This window comes from Poecilia latipinna, unplaced genomic scaffold (assembly GCF_001443285.1).
Source record: "Poecilia latipinna isolate Pla-1442-1.1 unplaced genomic scaffold, P_latipinna-1.0 Scaffold1863, whole genome shotgun sequence".
Lineage (NCBI taxonomy): Eukaryota > Metazoa > Chordata > Actinopteri > Cyprinodontiformes > Poeciliidae > Poecilia > Poecilia latipinna.
Genome location: NW_015114479.1, coordinates 110,035 through 132,802, shown reverse-complemented (window position 1 = coordinate 132,802; position 22,768 = coordinate 110,035). Strand labels below are relative to the sequence as shown.

At 38.2% G+C, this 22,768-nt stretch overlaps 1 protein-coding gene across 1 annotated transcript in view; it reads right to left on the bottom strand.

The window, feature by feature from the left end:
* col19a1 (collagen, type XIX, alpha 1) overlaps positions 1-22,768 on the bottom strand; it is a 68,004-nt gene that overhangs the window by 8,571 nt on the left and 36,665 nt on the right. Inside the window, exons 11-13 of the mRNA XM_015014936.1 lie at positions 15,098-15,133; positions 11,791-11,817; positions 11,194-11,238 (exon numbers count right to left, since the gene is read on the bottom strand). Coding sequence (XP_014870422.1) covers positions 11,194-11,238; positions 11,791-11,817; positions 15,098-15,133 — 108 coding nt within the window. The remainder of the gene's footprint in view (positions 1-11,193; positions 11,239-11,790; positions 11,818-15,097; positions 15,134-22,768) is intronic.

The following is a 22,768-nucleotide window of genomic DNA, read 5'->3' as shown; positions in this document are numbered from 1 at the left end:
ATGAAAGTGAGAAAATAATTCCCATTCAGCATTACATGCCTTTTCTGCCATCACACAATAGTAGGTGACAGAGGTGATAGTACAAGGGTAAACAGCGACAGAACGCAGCATAGTGCTGGTTAAAATAATCATTACCAAGCATTTTCAGCAAACCTCCTGCTAATAACTAGTACGCAGCGTGCAAACACTGAAGCCAAAGGCAAACACAGGAAGCGCAGACAGTAGATGTCTATAGAAACTGAGCCACACAGGTCCTATGGGAGCCTGAATACAGCTCTTTACAACAGCCACGTTTCTACCACATCCTCAGCCATGAGTTTTAAGAGCTCATTGACTTTAACGTCTCCTAAGGAGTGGAAAGAAGGCTGCTTTACTGTATGAATTTGCATCTTTATGTGGCGAGGAAGTGATGATAAATCTATATTTAACTATGAGCTCAATACCCACCCATCAGCTGAATGTCTGCACAGCGTTTCATAGTGTTTCGGTGCAAGCTGGGTGCCTATTGCATTGACTCCTTACTGGGTCAGCGATGCTTTTTTTTTTAATGCTCACATTCCCAAACGGATGCCGTTATTAGTCTTGGCTGTTTCACAGTTTTACAGTCTTATCTGGACTTTTTGCCATGCTATTCATACACACCAGATTGCTCTCATCCTGTGTTTACAGATACAGAGTGTTTTATGCCCACAATATCTAGCAACTGAAGAGAAAATGCACTTTGAATAAGCCCTGATTCATATTACAAACCAAATATTTAAGGTCAGGGATCCACAGGGTGCTCGCTCTATGTATCCTGAGGTCCACAGGAAGTGTCACGCTTCATATAACCAAGCAAAACAGATTACAAAAAGGTCCCATACAGTGCCATATGTATGATATCAGGCCAGTGCCAATGCATTGCTCCCTTACATTCCATTAAAGTGGACACAGATGGATGTATTTAAATTGGTTGCAGGGCAGGATGACAGTATGAAAAATCAGAATATGGATGGCAGGCTGTAACAGGGCTGTAAGTGATGCAGCCTCCCACTACCACGCCTCTGTGTTCTGCAGCGTTCGGGGCTACTTCGCCTCCCCATCCAGCTTCCTATTCCCATGCAACACTCGGCTTTCCGTGTCTTCCTCTCTCCCTTGACCGACTTGGGGGGGAAAACGACTGACACAGACTGAGCTTACTTGGGGCTCGCTCCAATCAAAGCATCAGGGATCAAAAATGTCTGTTTGAAGGTATTCACATTTTAAAACCATGGATTCTCTTTAGAGTGACTTTCCTAACAGCTTGAAGCCATTGAGGTTCTACAGTTTGAATGAGTAAAATTGTGCCTAGTCACCTCCTGCATGTTGACATGTTTCATTAAATCAGCTTTGCTTACCAGACCGTGTTTGACACATGACTCTCTGATAGATCTGACCTTGGTAGCTTTAAAGCTGTTTAGAAATAATTGGTAAACATAAAACATGTGAGGTTCCCAGACACTTATGGACAAGTTATTAATTATATTCTGCATTTTATATAGAAGCATTCTATTAGTTATTGTTTAAGGACGTGCTCAAGTGCAACTTTCCCCTTTTTATTACTTGGTATTATGTACTTTAGCTATTTATGTTTTTATTATTTTCTCACCAGTTCATTAATCGTTCCTCCTTCCTTTACCGTCTCTCTTTCCCTCCCCCCCTCAGTTGCTTCCTTCCTTTCTTCCTTCCTTCCATTTATGCTTATTTACATAATATTTGCACATTACTTACTCATGTATTACCAATTTATGTTTTACCTATTTTAGGTTTAGAATTTAAATGTATGACCCAAAATTGGGCCGGGTCGGGCCCAATGTTATTTAACATCATTTAACGTTATTTGCTTGACGTCGGCTCAAGTCAGGCTTCTGTGTCATGTTTAATAAGCCTGTAATACATCCTGCACAGAGAAAATTGAACAAGAATGCATGATGTAAAGTCGTATTAATCTACCTACTAAGTAGGTGAAAGTAGGCAGCTTACCCTGTTGAGGAAAGAAAGAAAGTAAGGTGGAGAAGTTAATTAGCACACTGCACAATAAATACGCAAGCGGTCCCGCCCTGCTCCGCTCCTATCAATCTCACATCCCAGATGATTTGCACTTGACTCACCCTGCGGTTACAACAAGTGACAAAATGGTCTAAGAACAAAAGCAGTAAAATCTTAATTAAAATGATATGTTGGGTTTATTTCCGACTCATGCCTCTAATTAAAATGAATTAGTCTGGTTACGGATCAGGTCCGGACACAATGTCAACGGGCTCGGGCCCGGTTGGATCTACACCCCCAGCTTGCCTATCTACTTATCTATTCCAATTTACTTACTAGTTATTATGCATTCATATTACTTACATCCCACTTACTTACATTAACTTGCATGTTATTTACTTATTTCTTCTTTGTGCATTTTCCAACAGCTTGGGGTAACTTAGTTCTGACTGATTAAAACTTTGGTCATTTCTTACATTTCAGCACATTTCAAAATCAGTTTTGTTTATCCTATCATGTTTGACATGGGACTCTGACAAATCCATACATTGTTTGCTGCGGTAAAATTACCTCATGAAAATGACTGTAGATGTGTGAGTGAGGGGCTGTGTTTGGGCCCGCTACAACAGGTCTATGTAATACTCAAAGGGTGTGTTGACCTACATTACCCCTTGTTGAGCATCAGTTTTTCACACCTAAACTAACACACATTGACTTAGTCACACACACACACACAAACATAAATACACAGAAAATTTAGAAAAGCCACAGACCAAGGTGCAATCAAAGTGGCCCTATTAAAGTCTTGCCTTCTGTATTCATCCCTGTAATTAATTGGCCAATTAATGCATGTTTATTCTGGACACTCATAGATGTAGCAAAATCGTGTCTCACTGGGAGGGACGAGAGTCAGACAGATAAATCAAAGCTTTGTGCATCTGTCCTTGCATGTGCCAAACGCTTTCCCCTGTAACCCTCTGCTCTCCCAACAGGGCCCAAATGAGAGACCTTTTCATAGCCAATCAGGTCAAATCTTTGTTTCATCCTCTCTCCCAATGCACTTGACATTGACAAGATTAATTGCCTTGTGCTCTGGGCAAACGTGTTACCTCCTAGTGTAATACAGGTGTCAAAAGCATGCCTCTCTGATTTTCCTCAATGTGAATGTGTGCAGAAAGGGGAAGAATAACCTATTCTATTCTGTTCTGCAAAGGGTTAATGAGTCTTCTGCCTGCTTGTAAAATCACAAAGGGTGTAAAATCCTGCCATAAAGTCTCAGCTGTGAGCCCTGCTGACCTGTAAATTCTTCTCTCTGTGTTTCTCTGTCATTGAGCTTCTGCAGGTCAGGCCAAAACTGTAACTACACATCTACATCATGCAGCTGCCTTTAAACACTGCTTTAAAAAGCACGCTGTTTGTATAGTAATGGGCTGTTACACATCTATTCCTATAGAAAAGTAAGAGTAAAGCACACAGTGCTATGAAAAGGTTTTGCCCCCTTACAAATTTTTCAGTTTGTGCCTTTTTGCAACAGCTAAATGTTTTTGATTATACAAATCATTATAAGCCATAGAATACCTGAGTAACTGGCCACATGTGGAAATGTAGTTACCACTTTTTAAATTATAAATGAACTGTAATTAACATTTATTTTTGGCTTGTTGTCATTGTCAACTCCCAGCTGGGTTATTGCTAGAATTAAGATCGATCGATCAATCTTAATTCCATCCGTCCATCCATACAGACGCATTCCTTTGTGGCTGCATTAAAAAAATCTACTAAGAAGAGTAGGGTCCTCCTCACCAAAGTTAAAATCGAATGTCTCGGTTATTCCACAAACATAATTGAATGCACTAGCTGATGAATAAAACCAATAATGTGGTAATGTTTGTGTGAGTGTATTTTATTTGTATGCAATATGACATAAAAGTGTTATTTTTATTGTAAATGTGAATCCTAGTTTACCTTCTTGTGTTTATAAAGTCTCAGTATATAAAAAAAAAAAACATGTAGATCATTACACAGCATCCTTAATTAGACAAGTAGAAAAAAAAAACAGAATCTGCCTCCAATCAAGGTGCTGTTATTTTATGCATTTACTGTGTCACCAAAATCAACAGCAGCCTCCCATGGCGAACTTCTGGCAGGAAGGCTGGTATTCTCACCAGGGACTCGTTACTTAATAATCTTGCACTGCAGGTGCTCTGATAGAGGTCAACAGCCTGCAACAGTGACGGTTCAGATCTGCTTCCGCCTATAGAGTGAGAAGTCGCTGCCAAATGTTCCATTGCTCCCGGACTACAGCCATTACTCCCACCCCATCACTGCCAAAGCCTCTCGCTCATCTCCGCAGATGCGTAGATCATCGAAATTAATCTCAGTCAAGTGCATTAGATATGATATGAATGTCATCCATACTGTGCTGCCTCAATTATCTCAAAGCATTTGCTCCATCCTGAGGAGGAGAGGCATCTACATTATAGTTAGAGCATGCATGTGATTTGCAGAGAGTGGCATACTTTTTCAAATTAGGTTAAATGACAACATGCATTAACTGTACAATGAGGGTACGTAGTAGAATTAGGTTTGGGGTAGATAAATGTTATTGCATCACATCTGACACTAATGCCTTGACCACAGTCAAACCGCAGAAAGCCAACAAGGAAAACACCCGTATGATAATGGTGCCAAGTTAAACTTTCATTTTCTTTTGTTTGACACAAAAGGAAAATAAATCTCTTAAGTTTCCAAAGTCGTAGCGCTTTGGAGTCCACACTTACTTTAATTTGTATCTACAGGGCAAATAACTTTTGAATTGTCTCATTAAAAGAGTGAAAGCGGTGAATACAAGGGGGGTGGAAACCAGTGCTGAGGTTAGGACATACTGTCATTCACTTCAGAGCACACATGAAAAATGTAAACATCCCAATTTCCTCCAAAAGATGGAAATTACCTCTCTCTTCTGTCAAGAAGTAGACCAGTCCAGTCACCAAGCAGGCATGAGACAGGCTATCTTCCCTACTGTTTTGACAGATCAAATCGATGCAACTTCAAAGAGCCACAACAGCTGCTTACTCAAATTCTAAGATTTTTCAGACACAAGGGAATAACAGAGTGTTTCTGATCAACTGTTTGAGATGTAAATTAATGTGTAATATTTCTAAATCATTTTTAAAACAGTGGCAGCACATGTATGTCAATTGACTACAAGTGAAGTTCGGAAATACACAGTTGTTTTATATTAAAACTGACTGAAAGAAGTACCTTTAAACCAAGTGGTTTAAAGGACTCTATGTGTCTGACTGGTCTAGACTCTTTACTGAAGCATTTGTGCTGAAGTAACCAGTAAGACAACATGAGGTAAAGCCAGTTGAAGTTAAGAGCACATTCTGTGACTGTTCAATGCCTCCTGCTGGTCTAAGGCCCTCAGAGAACTTGAATTCATGCAGGATGGGTTTAACAAAAGCACTCGTTTAATGGAACCTCCACAGAAGTTGAGTTACCATAACTATTACACCACAAGGTATTTTTCCTTTTTTTCAATAGAGACAATGCCGGGCAATGTTTAAAATGTATTTCTAGAATATATTACCACAGATTTGAATAAATGGATTCCCTCCATCCTCTAAAAGTTAAACTCCTATTTTGTCTTTGTCGCATTTGAACAAAACAAACTTTGCCCATCCTCCTCGACTCTGTGCCTATAATAAATGCTTAACTGGAAGTGGGCCCCAATATGAAATTCTGCTTAGGGCCCCATACAACTTTAGACTGGCTCTGACATGAGGCTATGTTAAATTCACATGTATGTCTCTTTCAGTGCAATGTTTGAACTCATCGCCACCATATCTCTGTGAAAAAAAAAAAAAAAAAGCATTGCCTTAAAAATCCTTTTCACATTTAGTCATATATAGTTTCAAAGGGAACAATAGACGTGAAAGCACAGTGACTTGGAAGTGAGTAATTGCTGTGTTGGACACTATAATTAGTAACCATGGTGGCTCTAATGCGAGAAGACAGAAAAGGAGAACTGATTCCACACAGGATAAATCACCTGTTAGTAAAATCAAAAGCCTGTCATATCTCACAGTCCCACTCTGTAATGTTTCTCCAATAACCATCAATAATCTGGTGGGATTCTTTCATTACTGTCATTGACGTGGCACATTTTTGTAGGAAACGTTTCCTCCACCAGTTCAGCTGACCTTTAGTGACTTCTTCCTCTTTGTTTTGTATTACCTAGCTAGCAACATATTCTAGGCCTTTTAACCTTTATTATGCTGTGAAACAAACATGAGGTATTCAGAAACAGTTGGACCGTCGTAATAATGGAAAATGTCACGACTTACTCAATAAAAACTCTGCAGCAAAAAATGTGAATTATTCACAGCAGACCGAACACACCTCATAACCTCGGAGACAAAAGCCACCTCCATGGTTCTTACTGAGCAGCCACTACCCAAAAACCCAGCTACTTATTTACCAACTGTGTTAAGCTGTTCATCGTTTAAAGATGAAGTAAAAAAAATTAAATAAAAAACAATAAAAAAGAAAAATGGTTAGTTCAATCTGAATATATTAGGGAATGAATAGATGAAAAGGAAAAGAAAGGCCTTAGCTTCATCATTAATTTGAAGAATTATATCTATAAGCAAAACAGAAGCTCCTTCCTTCTTGTCTGGTTGTTTTCATTGTCTCTAGCCTGCAGTCTAATAAAAGGCTGTGCAGCTCATCTGTCAACTGTGTACATTGTCCAAAGCATAACTCTATGGCACCTTGACAAAGACGAGACCGTTTAGAGAGGGGTTTCAGACTTGCATTCATGTCAGTAACGCTCTGCAAGTTCAGCCAGTTCTTGGGTTATAACACATTAAATATGTGATTCTCAAACTATGGAATCATTTTTGGTTAGAGAATGAAAGCAAGAGTTAACATACACCAAGACCTGAATTAGGACAGGAATTGAATGAAATCCATTTTAAAACAAGTAATATTATAGGATTTGGTCATTTATAGATTAGGGTTTTTGTTTGAACAGTCTTAAGTGTTGGTGTACTCTTTACATTGACAATCACTGTGAAACAGAATTAAAGTAGAAGCTATGGCTTTTGCTCATCCTTTCTGCCTGCCGGTGTGATGTGACCTGGTTAGATGTGCCTCATCTCTTTGAAAAACCTGAATTGAGCGTAGGCTGCTGTTATAACACTAATCATTAATAATTACAACCTAAAACAAAGCACCTAGTTTGTGAAAGGGCAGAATGATTTTCATGTGTGTTTTGTCATTAAAATATTCAAAAGGGGAACATGTCAGCAAACACCTCACATTGCAATGAACCTCAGCTTAGAGAGATGTGAATTTGCTGACTGGTTAAGCCATAGGTCAGAAGGTCCTTTAGAGAAACAGGATAACATTTTGAATGTTTTAGGTAAAGTGCTATTAGAACATTATTCCAGCTTACTAAAACCCAGCAAATAAACCTTAATGTTACATTAAATATGGTTTAAACTTCCAAGATATGCTCTGGTAATGGGAATTTTCAAAGTGATTCATAATCCAGAAGGAACCTGCTAACGTTCCTAGGTATGATCCCAGTGACTGTACCGAACCCACTCACTGCTTTATGCCAGCTTCAGAAGCAGTGCATGCTGGGAAGTCTTGGCACAACATGAATAAGCCAAGCCCGTAGAGGCGTTCCCATGTATTTCAGCATTAAGGAAGCATTGTGTGCACTGTGTAGGTTTTCAGTCCTATTTTGAGCGAGTAAAATTATGTAATTCGTCACTTTTGTAATGCTCCCTGGCACAAAATGCACATTACTTTTGTATGTGTACAGAACTTTAATATGCTCACGCTGTTGTGATGCAGACAGGCACTTCTCTGCCATTCACCCTGAATGAGCATACCTAATACTTGGCTTTCCAAGTGACTAAACAAAAACTGTTTAGCATGCTTGTCTTTCACCTCCACCATCAGTATGGAGCAGAGCCAGCGTACAATGACAACACAGAGCTTAGAACATCATTACTGAGTGTGATGAATATTTCAGCTCACCATAGACAGCACAGGGGACATATCATTTTTACCAACGATCCCCGTCTTCCCTTTTGATTGGCTATAATGGGCCTCTGAATCCCAGAGTTCTACTCTTGGCCTACCATTTTGTGTCGATGCCGCCCAGAATAGACAGAACCAAGCACATTCACATTATCACTAATGGAAATGTGCAATGTGGGAACACATTCCCATTAATTACTTTGTCATGGTTGACACCCTGACAAACTTGACCAGACATCGATCAAGGTAATAAGACAAGATCAAGATTCTGAGGATATTAGTTACAGGGTTGCAGATGGGTTTGGGTGATTACCCTTGATATTCTCGGTTGCATATGTTGCTTTAAGCTTTGCAGAAGGATCCGAGCAAATGGCATCATTCCTCTTCTCCCTACTACAATGTCCTCCACATCTCCTTGAAGTAAATCTAGATGGCTTAGAGTGGTCGTATTTTGCTCAACAATAAATTAAAGCGGACAGTTTGAGAGATGGTCAGGCTTGAATCTAAGACTTTGTGAAAGCTTTTCACTCCCGGCTATTCCATGAAGGATATAGAGCAGTCCTTCTGCATCAAGCCTTTCTGCATCAGTTGTATAGCAGCTGTAGCTCGTTGTAAAGCCAATAAGATGCAGGCATGGCCAAGAATTGCTAATTGGGTGAGAGGCTCAGATAATGATACATGCCCCCACCTTCCTAAAATAGGTTGTCAGACTGCAGAAACACACAGTGGTCAACAAACTGGACTCCATGTGACTCTTGGAGCTAAGAATAAGCAGAAACCTTAGTGCATTAACAGTCACCACGAAGTCAGCCAACCATCAACGATGAGGTATTAATAGATCAGAACTGTGTCTTCAGCAGCAACAACAGAACAAAATATGGAATTGCCTCTTAAATGCCTTGTAGCTATTTGCCTATCAACTCTTCAAAGAAATATGTACGGTAAAATCAAAAGGGAAACCAAGAGGGTACAACATTAGTAGGAGTAGCATTATGTCTCCTTTCATGCAGTTATGTTTTGAATTTCATCATCAAGATGTATTTCAGAACATCCTAAATCATGCCGCTAAAGCTCGGTTACTTTATATCCCAGCCTCTTCTCAGGCAGGGTTTGTGTTAAAAAGCAATATGACTAATGATGTGGAGACAATAGTATCAAAACATCTGCGCTCACTTATTTTCAATGGGAATAAATCAGCTACAACAGATTCAGTAACTTCATTCAGTGAAATGATCCATTGAGGAAAAAAAAGCACAGCTGATCATTCAACACAATGTTAAGAGACACTTTCTGATTAAGAAAGGCAAAATTCATGACAAACATGCTTTGAGCCGGCTGCCATCGAATTCATGAAGTTCATTTTATATTTGCTTAATATAAAATGAATATCTCCCTGACCTACTTGTGGTTGCTCTAAAGCTCTCATGTGGATTTTATATTTTGCAGCAATATTTTCTTTTGTTTTATAACCATACTATGTAGGACAACCAAAACTACAGAGCTCATTTTTTATTATTATTTTAGAAAGACATTTTCCGCCCCATCCCCAAATTCGTGTCTGCTGTTGGGTCAAACTAAAATAATCTTCATGCCACCATAATTTAATTTTCACTCTATTGATATTAAATTCCTCTGAACAGATAACAATGATACCTTGTTCAAATTTGATTAATTTGTAATAATGTCTGCTTCACAAACTTGCAGAGGTATTTTCAAAATGCCCCAAAGTTATTAAAGACAAGGTTCGTGGTCAGAATTATGATACTACGACATATACGAAGAGATTGTTATGAGCCAATAATAGCCCAGAGTCCTTGAAAATCCCTGGGAAATAAATCAAAAGTAACCTTTAACAGGATAATGGGTGCATTTCTGTAAGAGCTCGGACTCACTGTGAATACTTGCTTGATGGTATCATTAAATACAACAGATAAACTTAGAAGCATCCATTAAAGTCTTTTACTGACACAAATTATCCAGAATGACTGCAGAGATGCCACACAGTTGAGTTAAAAGTATTCATACCTTTGATACATTTATATTCAACCTAATCTTTTAATTTAACCAATGTTTTTTTTTTTTGTTTGTTTGTTTGTTTGTTTTCACTAGAAATGATATCAGAGTTTTGGAGTGGCCCAGTCAAAGTCCTGACTTAAATCTGATTGAGAATCTGTGGAGGGTGCAAAGAATTTGGGTGAAGACTTGGAGCTCATAACCAAAAATAAATTGTCAAAATACCATTGAAAATTTTCAAAAAACTGATCAGCAAGAAGGGTTTATGGCTGCATTGATAATGAAAATTGTCTACTGATTATTGTTAAAGGGCATAAATAATTTTAGACATGCCATTTTTAATGTAAGAAATCAGAAACAAACTTTGTGGTTGTTTCTGATAGATTTGGATTTTGAATCTAAATCTACCAGGGGTGTGAATGGTTTGGTCCTAAACGGTATGTAATGCGTGTAGTGTAACCATGATGACCAAGCTTTATGCCATAATCTAACTCAGAGGAGACAAGAAACAGTTATTTACTCAAACCATCAGCACTCACCTTCACACCGGAGACTGGATAAAGATTGTTAATACGACTTAAGTCTCAGAATTTGAGTCTGAGTAGAGTCGCAGATATTTAGAGAGAGACTCTAAGCCAAGTCTGAAGTCTTTGCAACTCAAATCTAAGTTGTGAACTTGAGGCACCGTGTCTGTCATCTCGACATCATTTAGCAATCCAGACACATTTATTCTCAAGCACGTTTACTGCATTAAGAAGTGACAAATAAATAAACATGACATTTTAAAGCCATTGAATCAGTCACGGACATTGTGTCTATTCCAAATCGAGCTTTTAGAAACTTAATACTACCCAACACAGCTACCCACTGGGACGTCACCATGTGTGCTGCCAGTCAGACTGTGAGTGTGTGCATGACCCTTTGACCATGGATCCCATTCATTAATTGTCATACAGCATGCCCTCACAGACTCTTCCCTGTTTTTTTAGGCCCACTGCCATGAAGGGTCACATACAACAACAGCCACTCAGTAGCTGTTCCTGCAGGCCAGGACCTCCCAGTCACTGCAAGATCAAGTCAGGCCACACAACTGGTTAACTGTCGCTGTTTACTCACCCTCTTGCCCTCTTTGCCTGGCTGACCCGGCACTCCGGCTGATCCCTGGGGGGAGGACATGTATAATGGAGAATTAGATGCTATGTTTAGCAATCCACAGAGACTTTGTTTTGCATCTCGTGAAGTCTGACACGAGCTGATGTCTGCAACACAAGTTGGTGGCAGACCAGTGGAGTTTGTTTGTAACATTAAGATTCAAGTTAGCTCAACGGATAACAAAAGACTCAGGTTGGTTAAAATTAAGTGCACAGGTAGGAAGGAGTATGTAAAGTTGCCGTTTCAATACTTGAATAGCTTCTCGGTGGCTTCTCCAATATCGCCCTAATAGGCAATTTGCAGCCTCAGTTGATCAGGGCTTCATTCCATTACTCTATAAAGTATCCAGATAAAAAACTATTAGCAAGCTAATCAAGGTGTATTCTGAGTTTATGTTCTTGTTAAAGAGAGTGCATATGGTGCTTCAATAGTTTCTTGTCCAAGCTAATAGTTGTATATGGCTAGAAGAGAAAACATGCCAGGAGAACATTGTTCAGCAAGAAAAACAATCACTTGTTGGCATGTTTTGTTTTTTTTTTAAAGTGTGGATCTCGAGTTTACCTTTTCTCCTTTATCTCCTCGAGGGCCCTGAAAGAGTTAAATTAAAACTTGTTATTTACAAGAAAACAAAAGCATGATCTCAAAACTATTTGAAAACAACTAAGAAAAAGTGCATTGCAAAAGTATTCACGCCACTAGAAATTCTCCACATCTTGTCATTTTACAATGATGCACTCTAACAACTTTTTTTGAACTGTATGTGTTGTGCGAACCCATTGTATGTGTTTTGTACTCCCACTGAATCTGTGGGTTTGCACACACTGGGCTAAAGAAGAAATTAATGCTTTTCAAAAAGCTTAATACAAATAAGCATTACACCAAAATCAAAATACAAATCTAATTCCTTTTACTCTGAAATTCCTAAATTAAACACCAGCCAGTAATTTGTTTTTAGCAATAGAAGACAAAAGAACACTCCAACCCTGAGTGGGGAAGAAAATGTAGCAAAGTTCAAAGTTGAATTTAGATATAGAACAATGTCCACTATTTTGAACATTATATTAATCACTGTTCACTCCATCCTCTGAAAATGGCAACAAAAAACATGATATTGTAAAAGTGAAAATCATCAGACCCATTTTAGTAAATCATCTATTCCCCAGTCAAATTTATGATGATATGTCAGCAAAATGTTAGGTCAGAAGACACCAAAATTAAAGCTGATCTGATTCTGGTGGGAAACTAACACTTTGCATGATTCTAAATATACCATCTTCATTGAAAAATATGTTGGTGGCAGCATTATGCTGAGGGGATCATTTTCTTGACCAAGGACAAGGAAGCTGGTCAAATTTGGTAAGCTGGTAAGTTAGATGGAGCAAAATTGAGGAAAATCCAAGAGGGAAATCTGTCAGATGCTACAAAAGACTAAAAACTGGAGCAGGAGTTCAGCTTCATGCGGAACAGCAACCCTGAGCATTCAAGCAGGGCTACAATGGATTGGTGTAAATCTAAGCATTTTCTAAACATGGAAAAACTTAAATGGTATGAATATTTTTGCAAGACACTGCTTAAAACCTTGAGGCAGTCATTTCTAGCTTACAATTCAAGGAAATATAAACAATTAAAATGCTGTTATTCAGATAAAAATATCGACATGTATTATATGCAAATAAAAAAAAAGGGTAATGAGGTAATTTTCCTTGACCAGTTTGATATGAAGAGAGCGAAGTCTATAACAGTCTCTCCTCACACCTTGCTGGGTATGAGCTTGGGAGAGAATGCAGAGTCATCAACCCCCCAGGCTGCAGAGTAAATACAAGACCATGAACTTCATGTGTCCGCTTTCCAATTTCTGCTAGACGATTCTTGATTCTTTCAGTGGGCAAAAGTCACACACACACACACACAGCTGATTTTCCAAATACACCCTTATAAAATAGACGTTTCATGTGAGTCAGTTGCTTTGTGCAAAGTAACGAGGGAGAAAGAAATAAACGGCACAAGACGGCAGACGACCCAAAAGATTTTGCTGATTCATCTGTGAAGAAAAAAGACAGCTGTGACCTGTGATGCTTTAAATTAAAGATGCCTCAGTCTTTCAGCAGTTGTTTTGTTAATAAATCATCAAATTCTCCTCTAGTCGGATCGTGCGCTCGGTTTGACCTCAAGCAACAAGCAATACAATACAACTGCACTAACAGCAAGTCGGCATTTTAATAGCCTACCTTCAACATTTTCTGCTTAGGCTCACCAACTCATTTACTGCCGTAATGTGAGAAAGTTAGCTAAAACTGCATTTGCCTGTCAGGGAATGCTTGTTACTTTGCTTGTTAAATAAAATTAGCATGAGAGTGTAGCTAATGAATGGTGGCAGAGGTCTGTGGGAATCGTAAGCATTTTGGTGACATAAAAGGAGCAAGAAAGCAGCAGAGGGACTGTTTTTTTTTTTTTTTTCATATATCCCTGCAGTGTTGATTTAAACTTCAGGCTGAGCCCCTCATGATGTGCACATAATTAACTACCCACCCACAGAACACCTTTAATCTGCGGCAGCCTTCAACTCTCTGGTCCGAATCCATTGAGAGCATTTGCTTTTTGCATCCGTGTCCACACATTTGTTAAAAGTGTTGATGGGAACATAGGGATTCATATCAAGTGCCTTGCAAACATTTTCACACTGCATCATAATCTCATATTTCAAACAAAAGTCACATTACAACCACAAACTTCAATGCATCTTGGAATTTTATGTTGCAGACCAACACAAAGTGGTGCAACTATGAATTTTTCAATTTGTTTTAAAATAAGAATCTGTGTGCCACTGTGACAGCATGCAAATTCAGTTCCCTGATACCTCCAAAAAAACCCAGCTGCCTTCAGAAGTCACATCGTTAGTAAATAGAGGGTTACGTGATTAGAGCAATATTATAGAATACTCTCTAATGCCAAAAAATATTAAAAACTAACAAGCAGGAAAACTGCTCAGACTCTCAGCAGTCCAGAACTAAATCCAACTGACAAACCTTGAAAATGTTTCTCAGAGACACTTTCAGTTCAACCTAACTGTGCCTGAGTTATGTTACAATAAAAACCGGCAAAGGTATTTAAAATTGAGAGGTGGATACAATGCATGCCTGAATCGCAGACTTTTATTTGCAAAAAATATTTGAAAATCACTTATCCTTTTCTTTTCTCCACTTCACAAATATGCAGTTACTTATGTTTATATATCACATGAAATCCTATGAAAACAAACTGAAGTTGATGGTTGTAATGTGACAGGATGTGGAAAAGTTCAAGGGGTCTGAACAACCAATGTCAGTGTATGTTCATTGAACTATGTCAACTGTTAAATTTTACATGACCAGGGTAACAACACAAGTCAGTCTAATTACAAGGGTGAAAAACACAGCAGGTCTGCAGAAGCAGGCACCGGACCAGAGAGAGCACATTTTACCCATGTAAGAAACAGCCAGTGACTACCTGTCACTCTCCACCTCTCGCTCAGGGCTTTGGAGCTGCACTCTTCCCCGCCTGGCTGCTCATCCCTATCCTTTCTGGCCCAAGCGAGAAGGCCTTCTGAGCCCCTTTTCCTATCTGCTCCTTGCTTGAACCCTTCCAAGGCAGCGGTAATGTGACACGGAGCCACCTCAGCTGAGCGCCTCACTTCCCATCACTGTAGTCCAGATGTTTTAACTCCACAACCAGTTCCTGATCTGCCAAAGTGCCGTGATGTTTACAAAGCCCTGTCTAACCATTTCAGGTCGTACTTTTGTGTGTCCACTACGTCCTCCTAAGTTGCGTTGAACGGCCTTACATACACAAAGCAGCATAATGAGATGTAAATGAAACAGTGTGAACTTACAGGCAGCCCTGGGTTTTCAGCCAGGCCTTCGTCCCCCTGTGCAGGAAGATCATAGCATGAGTTTGCAGCATCTCCGTCACATGCCGCTAAATCCACACCGTTCATTTTTAACTATTTGACATCCAACCTATTGGCCATCCATCATGTTTGTGACAAAACCTGAAGGTCAGTTAAAATGAGATCGACTATGCATGGAGGTAATTTTTCAACACATGCTCCAGTGTGGTAGAGGACCATTAACTGGTATTTACAGTATGTCACGAAATGAAGCATGTCTGATGACTGTCGCACTGTCAGACAACTGGCAGGTGGTTTGGAGCTATTAAATGTGGCGGGGCCTAAAAATAAACACAAACGTGCTATATCATGTAAAAGCTCTGAAGCATTAACAGCAGACAGGTATGATAACATTGTTTGGTGACTGGAGAGCAGGTTGTCAACAGAAAGTAATATGAAAAAGAAGGAGATGCCTTTTGACACCAGGATAAATTAATATAAGCAGTGTAAACACATTTTGGATTTCTAGATTGTTGCGCTTTTTGTTTTTCTTTTCTTGTCTTTTAGATAAAACCAGTTTATTGCTGTCCAATAAGTAGTGTTTACTATAAAACAATAGACTTCACAACTGGCAATATCCTGCTTTCAGGCGTTCTGAAAGAAAGGGGGAAGCAAAAGGGGAGTGGGCAGCATTACTTCATATCCATTTTTCTGTCTAAATGAATGTCACAGCTAAAATATGCCTGGTATAGGATATTCAGAAGACTCATTACTTTATGCTTCCAAAGCTGCCTCCCTCTGTCAGTTTCAATACAAACAGAGGCCCCCTTCATGCCACTTCCTCACAACCTTCCATCCAGAAAATAGGATAAAATAGCCTGTGATTCTCTGTTGTCTTCGCAGAGACCTCATTATAACTTCAAGGCTGGCAGGCAGTGCAATGCACCTACAATTATGTGGCGCATTCTATGAGAAGACAACAACACTACAAAAAATAAAACAAGGGGAGAGAATAAAAGAGCAGGATATACCAACTAATTACAGAAGAAGCATCCCATCTCATACCTGGAAAATAATTCCAGAAAGGAAAGGGAGAGAAAAAAATAAAATAAAATAAAAATACCCACCCACCCACACCCACTCCCCTCCTTTCCAATGAGGAAGCTGTATTTTTACATCAAACTACCAGTTTGTTTTGAACACATGGATTATAAAACCGCTTTCAGCTTCTGTGCAGGACTTTCCCGTGTGCCACCTGCCTTTTTACACACTTTTAAAGACAAATGTAAAAACTGTATTCTTACTCTGTGAGCCGATCTGCAGAGATCAAAATAAAAGACAATATTGTGTAGCTCGTACTTAGCTGGATGCTTGGAAGTGAGAAGGTAAAAGGAATTAGTTATAGACGTCCATCACACAGAAGGATACAAAACCATATTTTGAAATCGGTAACGTAAACTGAGTGGAAATCTTTATTTCAGGAACATTGAAAGCTACGATCGCTTTACTGTCTATAACAAGAGCATTCAGTGTCATGAAAAAGCATCCAACCCACAAACTAAAATATTTGGAGGGGGGTTTTGAGTGTGCTCAATAACATGTTCAGAATTGAGAATACTGTTCAATAATTTTAGAGTGATTTTAACTCCTCCACATCTTTATTAGAGATTTCTCTGTTATTTTCTTTGCTTTTGGTGTCACTGAACAGTTGTCTTTATTCTGAGAATAAACTATGCAAAGCTGAAATAAATAGTAAGGGGGGAATTGGCTGAAGTTAATTTAGGGGTATCAGAGTAATAGGGCTCAATGTGTACTAAACGCTCATCAGTTTAACAAGGAAAAAACGATCAAAATGTATAATTTTTTCGCCTCAAAATATCACTGAAAATATATATTGAAGTCTGTGGTTTTAGTTTAATTTAAAGAAGTCCAAGGGGTATAAATGATTTCACAGAGAACTGCATCACTGGTAATGCTTAAAGTATAATTTAATAAATTGGGCACATTTCAAAAATCTAAGTGATTCCCTCAACTCTACACTCTTAAACAGTGATAAATAAACCACAAACCCTATACATCAAGGCCAGTCTGTTCAACAGATTTCCTCCTCACTTCAGTTTCATTTGGACCAGCCAGATCAAACACACCCTTCAGCTTCTGAAAATTTACAACACACTGTGGCATCCTTACTTGCAGTTATGAAGTTGTTTTGTTTTCAATGCTGCAGAAAACATCCTGTGTTATTGTATGTCAGTATATTGCCACAGAGCATACAATCGCACGCGAGTATAACACTCTCAGGGACTCAAAAGATCAGATAATGTCAATCACATGCCACCCAGTTCCGCAGTGTGATTCACAATCTGCTGGCTACGGCGCGTCTGCCCCCCGTTCCGTTTCCCTGTCTCCCCGTGCTGCACTTTGGTTCAGCAAGGACACTGCTTGTCATTGCCTTTGAACCTTGAAGCAGGGAACCTCAGGGTGGGACTGAACTATGCAGGCTCAGGGAGCAGTCAAGCCTCCCGGTGGTGAAATGTGAAAGTAGAAGGACAGCTCAGATGAAGAGTTATAGCTGATGAATGAGGCCTGACACATATTGACAGGCTAAATTTGCAGCAAGCCTTGTTAGGTGTGACACATTTGGGCCATTGGCACCAACACTTTAAAATAAGTTAGGGCGGGAGTAGGAAAGATGGAGAGTGTGAGCAGCCTGTAAAATGACTTAGAAATCCAATAATTTGTCATGGTTAAATTTAGAGTCAGATGGGCTATTAATAGTGAATTATATATCTGCAGAGGATGATTACCTACTCTTATCACATTAAGTCTTGCTACCAGAGACGTGACTAATTCATTGCCGGTTCTCAGCAAGCCTTGTCTGAACCATTGCTATTCAGAAAACAGAAGCCATGATTAGAATGGTGCGACCGCATGTACAGTGGTGATGGCGATACAACTCCCAATAACGTGGCTACTATTTAAGTTGCGTGGATATTGAAAAGGCTATGCCATGATTTGATCAGACTGTGAGTTAATGTGCTCCCTTAGCCCACAGACTGTCAGGAACAAGGTGACTGTCAAATCATTCACACACAGGAACAGAGCAGAATATTTCTCCATTAGGGTTTTATTGTTATTACGAGAACTGGGGCAGAAGTTAAAGATTAAGGAGAGAGAGAGAGAGAGAAAAAAAAAACAAAACTTTTTACTCTTTACTTTTTGAATAGGAATTATATTATTGTAGAAAAAAAAAGAAAATCAATGTTGAAATGTAACAATGTAATACATTCACCAGTTTTGTTATAAAAAAATAACATCCACAAATCAGTGCTTCCACACCTTATAACTGGAATTATTGAAATAAAAAAAAATGTATCTAATATAAATGTATCTATTCACAACAGGATACAAGCATCAAGACATCTTATTCTTTATAAATATAGTCGATCTAACCCTTTCCGCTTTTTTTGCAGCAGCATTTTAAAAGAAATATTACCAATATGTTGAAACACATTTTCAAATAAACACAGACTTACAATATTTTTCCACAGATGCAGGAGCTGTGCTCAGTTGCACAGGTTATTATAAGAAACAGTTATTTTTGATTTCCATGTGCTATCCAAAAATTATAAGCAGCATTCATTTGGCCACCTTCAACAAAACTTTCTTTTATTTGTTTGCTGAATCAGATTCAACCCTTCTAAGTTTTCAAGCGTCCAGGTTTTAACAGCCCTGAGTTCTTGCTTCTTACGTTTATTTGGAGATACATTTAACTTTAATTTATAGTTTATTGTATCCATCTTGATTGCCAGTGACAACTTTTACTGCTCCACACCTGCTATAAGCTTTATGACCTCTGTTTATCTCCGTAAAGCCTTACGGCGCTGTCAGTGTCGCTGCTCTGGAAAGACTTTGTTCGGTATGCATTCAGCGTTTATGTGCGGAGGAGAGGAGAAGTGCATGAAGTGAGGAAATGCTTTTATCATTACTTTTGTTAATTTTTAATTAGCGGGTTGACTAGTTGACAGTCATGAGCGATAAACATCACAAAATAGACATTTTATCTTTTTTTTGACACAATATGAACAAAAAAATTAAAATTTGCATGCTGTGAAGAAACAGTAAGTAACATAGCGTTTGTTTTTAAAAGTATTGTACCTAAAGAATTTTACTTTTGACAAATACACTTTTAACACTCCAAGTTTTTCTTTTTGTATTTTGTTAGGCTGTAAAGTTATGAATAAATAGGAGGGAAAAAAAATCATTTTGACAATGGACAATTCTCAAAGTTCCTTTTATCTTGCAAACTAATTTGATTAACAAAAAAAAACCTCATGTCTGCAAAAAAATATGATTACAAAGTATGCATCATGATGTGATTACCTCTTATAAACTCCTTGATCTAAACAATAATAACGTGAAATATATGCTTTGAGGATCAAGATGTGCGTTGTAAGAAATTGTTGACATCTACACATTTGCAGACGGACATTAAGGAGGAAAAAGTTGATGAAGAAAAGGCTGGAGTCTGGCTGTGTGGCAGTTGCTCCTGCAGCACGAGGTCAGAACACTGTGGGGAGCTGTGCACACTCGTCTGCTAATTACACACTGCTCTGTGTCTCGTCAGTCCTGAAACTGTGGGGCCACAGGACAATCTGGCAACTCCCCAGCAGAAGACAACTAACACAAGCAAACAAAGAGCCAGGGGTAGGAAGGAGGAACACATGCAGCCTAATTATGTTTACTTAAACCTTTTACCAGGCAGAGCATCTGCGGGTCAGAGAACTTGTCTCATAAGAAGTAAAACCATTTCAAATTCCAATCACTGCAGAGAAGTTTGCCATTTCCAGCTAGAGCTACCAAACCAGATAGAAGTCATTCAACGGCAAAACTGAAGATACACTAAATATTTGTATTAGCTTGAGGCAAAATTTTGCTCTTGTGGGCAATGAATCTTTAAAGCTATGTGAAACAAGATCTGCAAGTAACACAGATATCTTGAGTGCTGGCCTACAAATGCCAGGGAGGTTACAGCAGGAAATGCCTTTTGTGACTTTCCATCCACTCAGCGATACGCCACCGTCTTCAGCGTGGTGGAAGACTACTACCCTTACTGACACTCAGTCTTAAAAAGGAAAACAAATTAGCATGTCCATTACACTCTGAATAAATAAAACACTGCTCCATAGTGTGGGGGATATCGTAGTACACTGTCAGAGATCCTCTTGTGCAGAGGATATCATGTTTTATCAGTGTTGCTCAACTCCGCTTTCTTTGACACTTCACTCTACAGCCGAACATCATGTATCCACTTGAATTACCCACAAGATAACACAGAGTACACTCCCCCCTTTCCCATAGGAGGTGTATCTGCAAAGGGATACTACATCACATGCACATACTCAGAATTCTGGTTTCTCAGGTGTCAACAGGAGCTTTAAATAACACATAAGCTTTAAAAATGGAATATGAGCTAATTGCAGTAAAAGGCCGGTTTGGGTATCAGAACCTGCCGCATGAGTTCTCAGCAGTAAAGGGGTGATCAGTTTAGGTGGAGAACAGACATTTATTCACATTATTTTTATTGTTCCTTTTTCTCAAACGTTCAGTTATTTTCCAAATAAACAGACTGCAGTGTCTTTTAAAATACATTTTGTATTCTAATATCAAAGGTTTACTACTGAAGACTGAACCAATTTCAACCTGTTGGATCTGTAGAGGACGAAACACCAGAGATACGAAATAATTGTACAATGAATACATGTTTAAAACCTTGAATGTGAAAACAGCCTCTGTCCTAATGAGATAGTTTTTGTATTCATGAGGCTTTAGAATTTTTTATTTTTTTGAAGAAAATATTAGAGTCCATTTTTATTCTTGGCTTTCTTATGTGACATATTTATTTTGAGTCAGCTTCTGATTGGTTTATCAGCACGTTGCTATAACGCCTTCCTTGAAGGAGCTGGATAACTGTGAGCTGCTAGATTCCTCAAGCTCAATTAGAAAGGAGAACATTCTGTAGTTTAATTAAATATATTTTGTCTAACTGTTGTCTAAAGTTCCTCCAAAGGATTTTTTTTTTTACTTCTACACCTTGAACGTATGTCCACCATCCATTTGCAACTCTCTTCATGAAATGTTCTTTTTATGTCCAAAAGTAGAATTGATGGTTTAATTTTCTAGTCATAAACTTTCCTAGTTTAGCCTGTGAAGAAAAGCTTGTAGTGTTTAATTTTTTTACATCGCTTTTATTTCTCTTTCAGTAGGAAAAAAAAATCAGTAAGAACTTTAGTCTTTTCATTTTTCCTGATTTGATTTCATAATTCATATATATTAAACTGAGAAATAGACAAATACACTTGATTTGATTGATTGATTGATTGATTGATTGATTGATTGATTGATTGATTGATTGATTGATTGATTCTTCAAACATATGTTATAATTGTTAAACGAGAATTAATTCTTCTGAATTGATTTGAGATAGAATATGGAGCACATTTATTTATTTAACTTAATTTAGTTTAGTATGAACACTAAAAATCAAATTACAAAATTCCACCCATGTTCAATGAGTATATATATATATTGACAAATGACACATTTAACTGCTTATTAATTTACACAGTTTTTATATGTCCATGACCATATGGCCCACTTCTATCATATGTCATAATATTCATTGTGTTTTTGCTGCAAATAAATGTCTTTGGGAATTTTAAGTCTCTAAGAGTAGACTACTGTAAGTTATTACCAGATGAGAAAAAGAGTCCATATTGCAGTCTTATTTAGTCTTATGAAGCTCAACTTTGTGGAGAACACAGGGAATACTGGTTTTAACCCATTAATCATGTGATTTTCAAAGCTCACTGATAAACCACAGGGACCGGCCACATCCTGTCTTTTATTTTAGTGTCTCGCCTTCATATTGTTCTAAACCGTATACGAGCGTTGGGTTAAGAAATCAAATAAATCACAACGAGAGCACAGCTGCAGAAAAGACTAATAATGAACGGTCCATCACATATTGATTTATGTTGTAATTTCTTTCATAGGGAGACTTTCTGCAGGTTTCTTGAAAAAGGATGATCACAAGGAAAAGAAAAAAATATATATACTACATGGATTGTGATTAATGGAAAAACTTGTGTTTGGGCTCAGCCTCAAAACAAAGGTGATGTTAGAAATGAACAACTCAACTGCAATCAATATTCTTAAATTAGAGCAAATATGTGATATCTTTGTAAACAAGAGGCACTGTTGTAAAATCTTTGTTTTTGTTGAGAGTTGAAGAACCACAACCAAAATGCATTCTTGTCCATGTTACCTTGTGTTAACATCTCAGAGTTAAATTTAAGAATTTTGAGAGAGAAAACCACAAACAAGAGAGGTAGAAAAACTGGAGAGAGCGACATTTGCTCAGTGTTTACTGCAAGTGTAAATTATGCAGACTGAAAAGACCTAAAGTCCTAAAGAGACAACACTTGGACTTTTGATGAAAATACAATTGACAGCTCTGAAGGTGCTCCTGAATTTAACTGATTTACTTTCATGGATTTCACTGGAGAATCTGTAATTAAATATGGCAGCACAGCAGTTTTTGTGGGCACAAAAAAAAAAAAAAAAAAAAAAAAAAAATTTTTTTTGGGAAAGAAAATTTAAAAGGGAATTTTA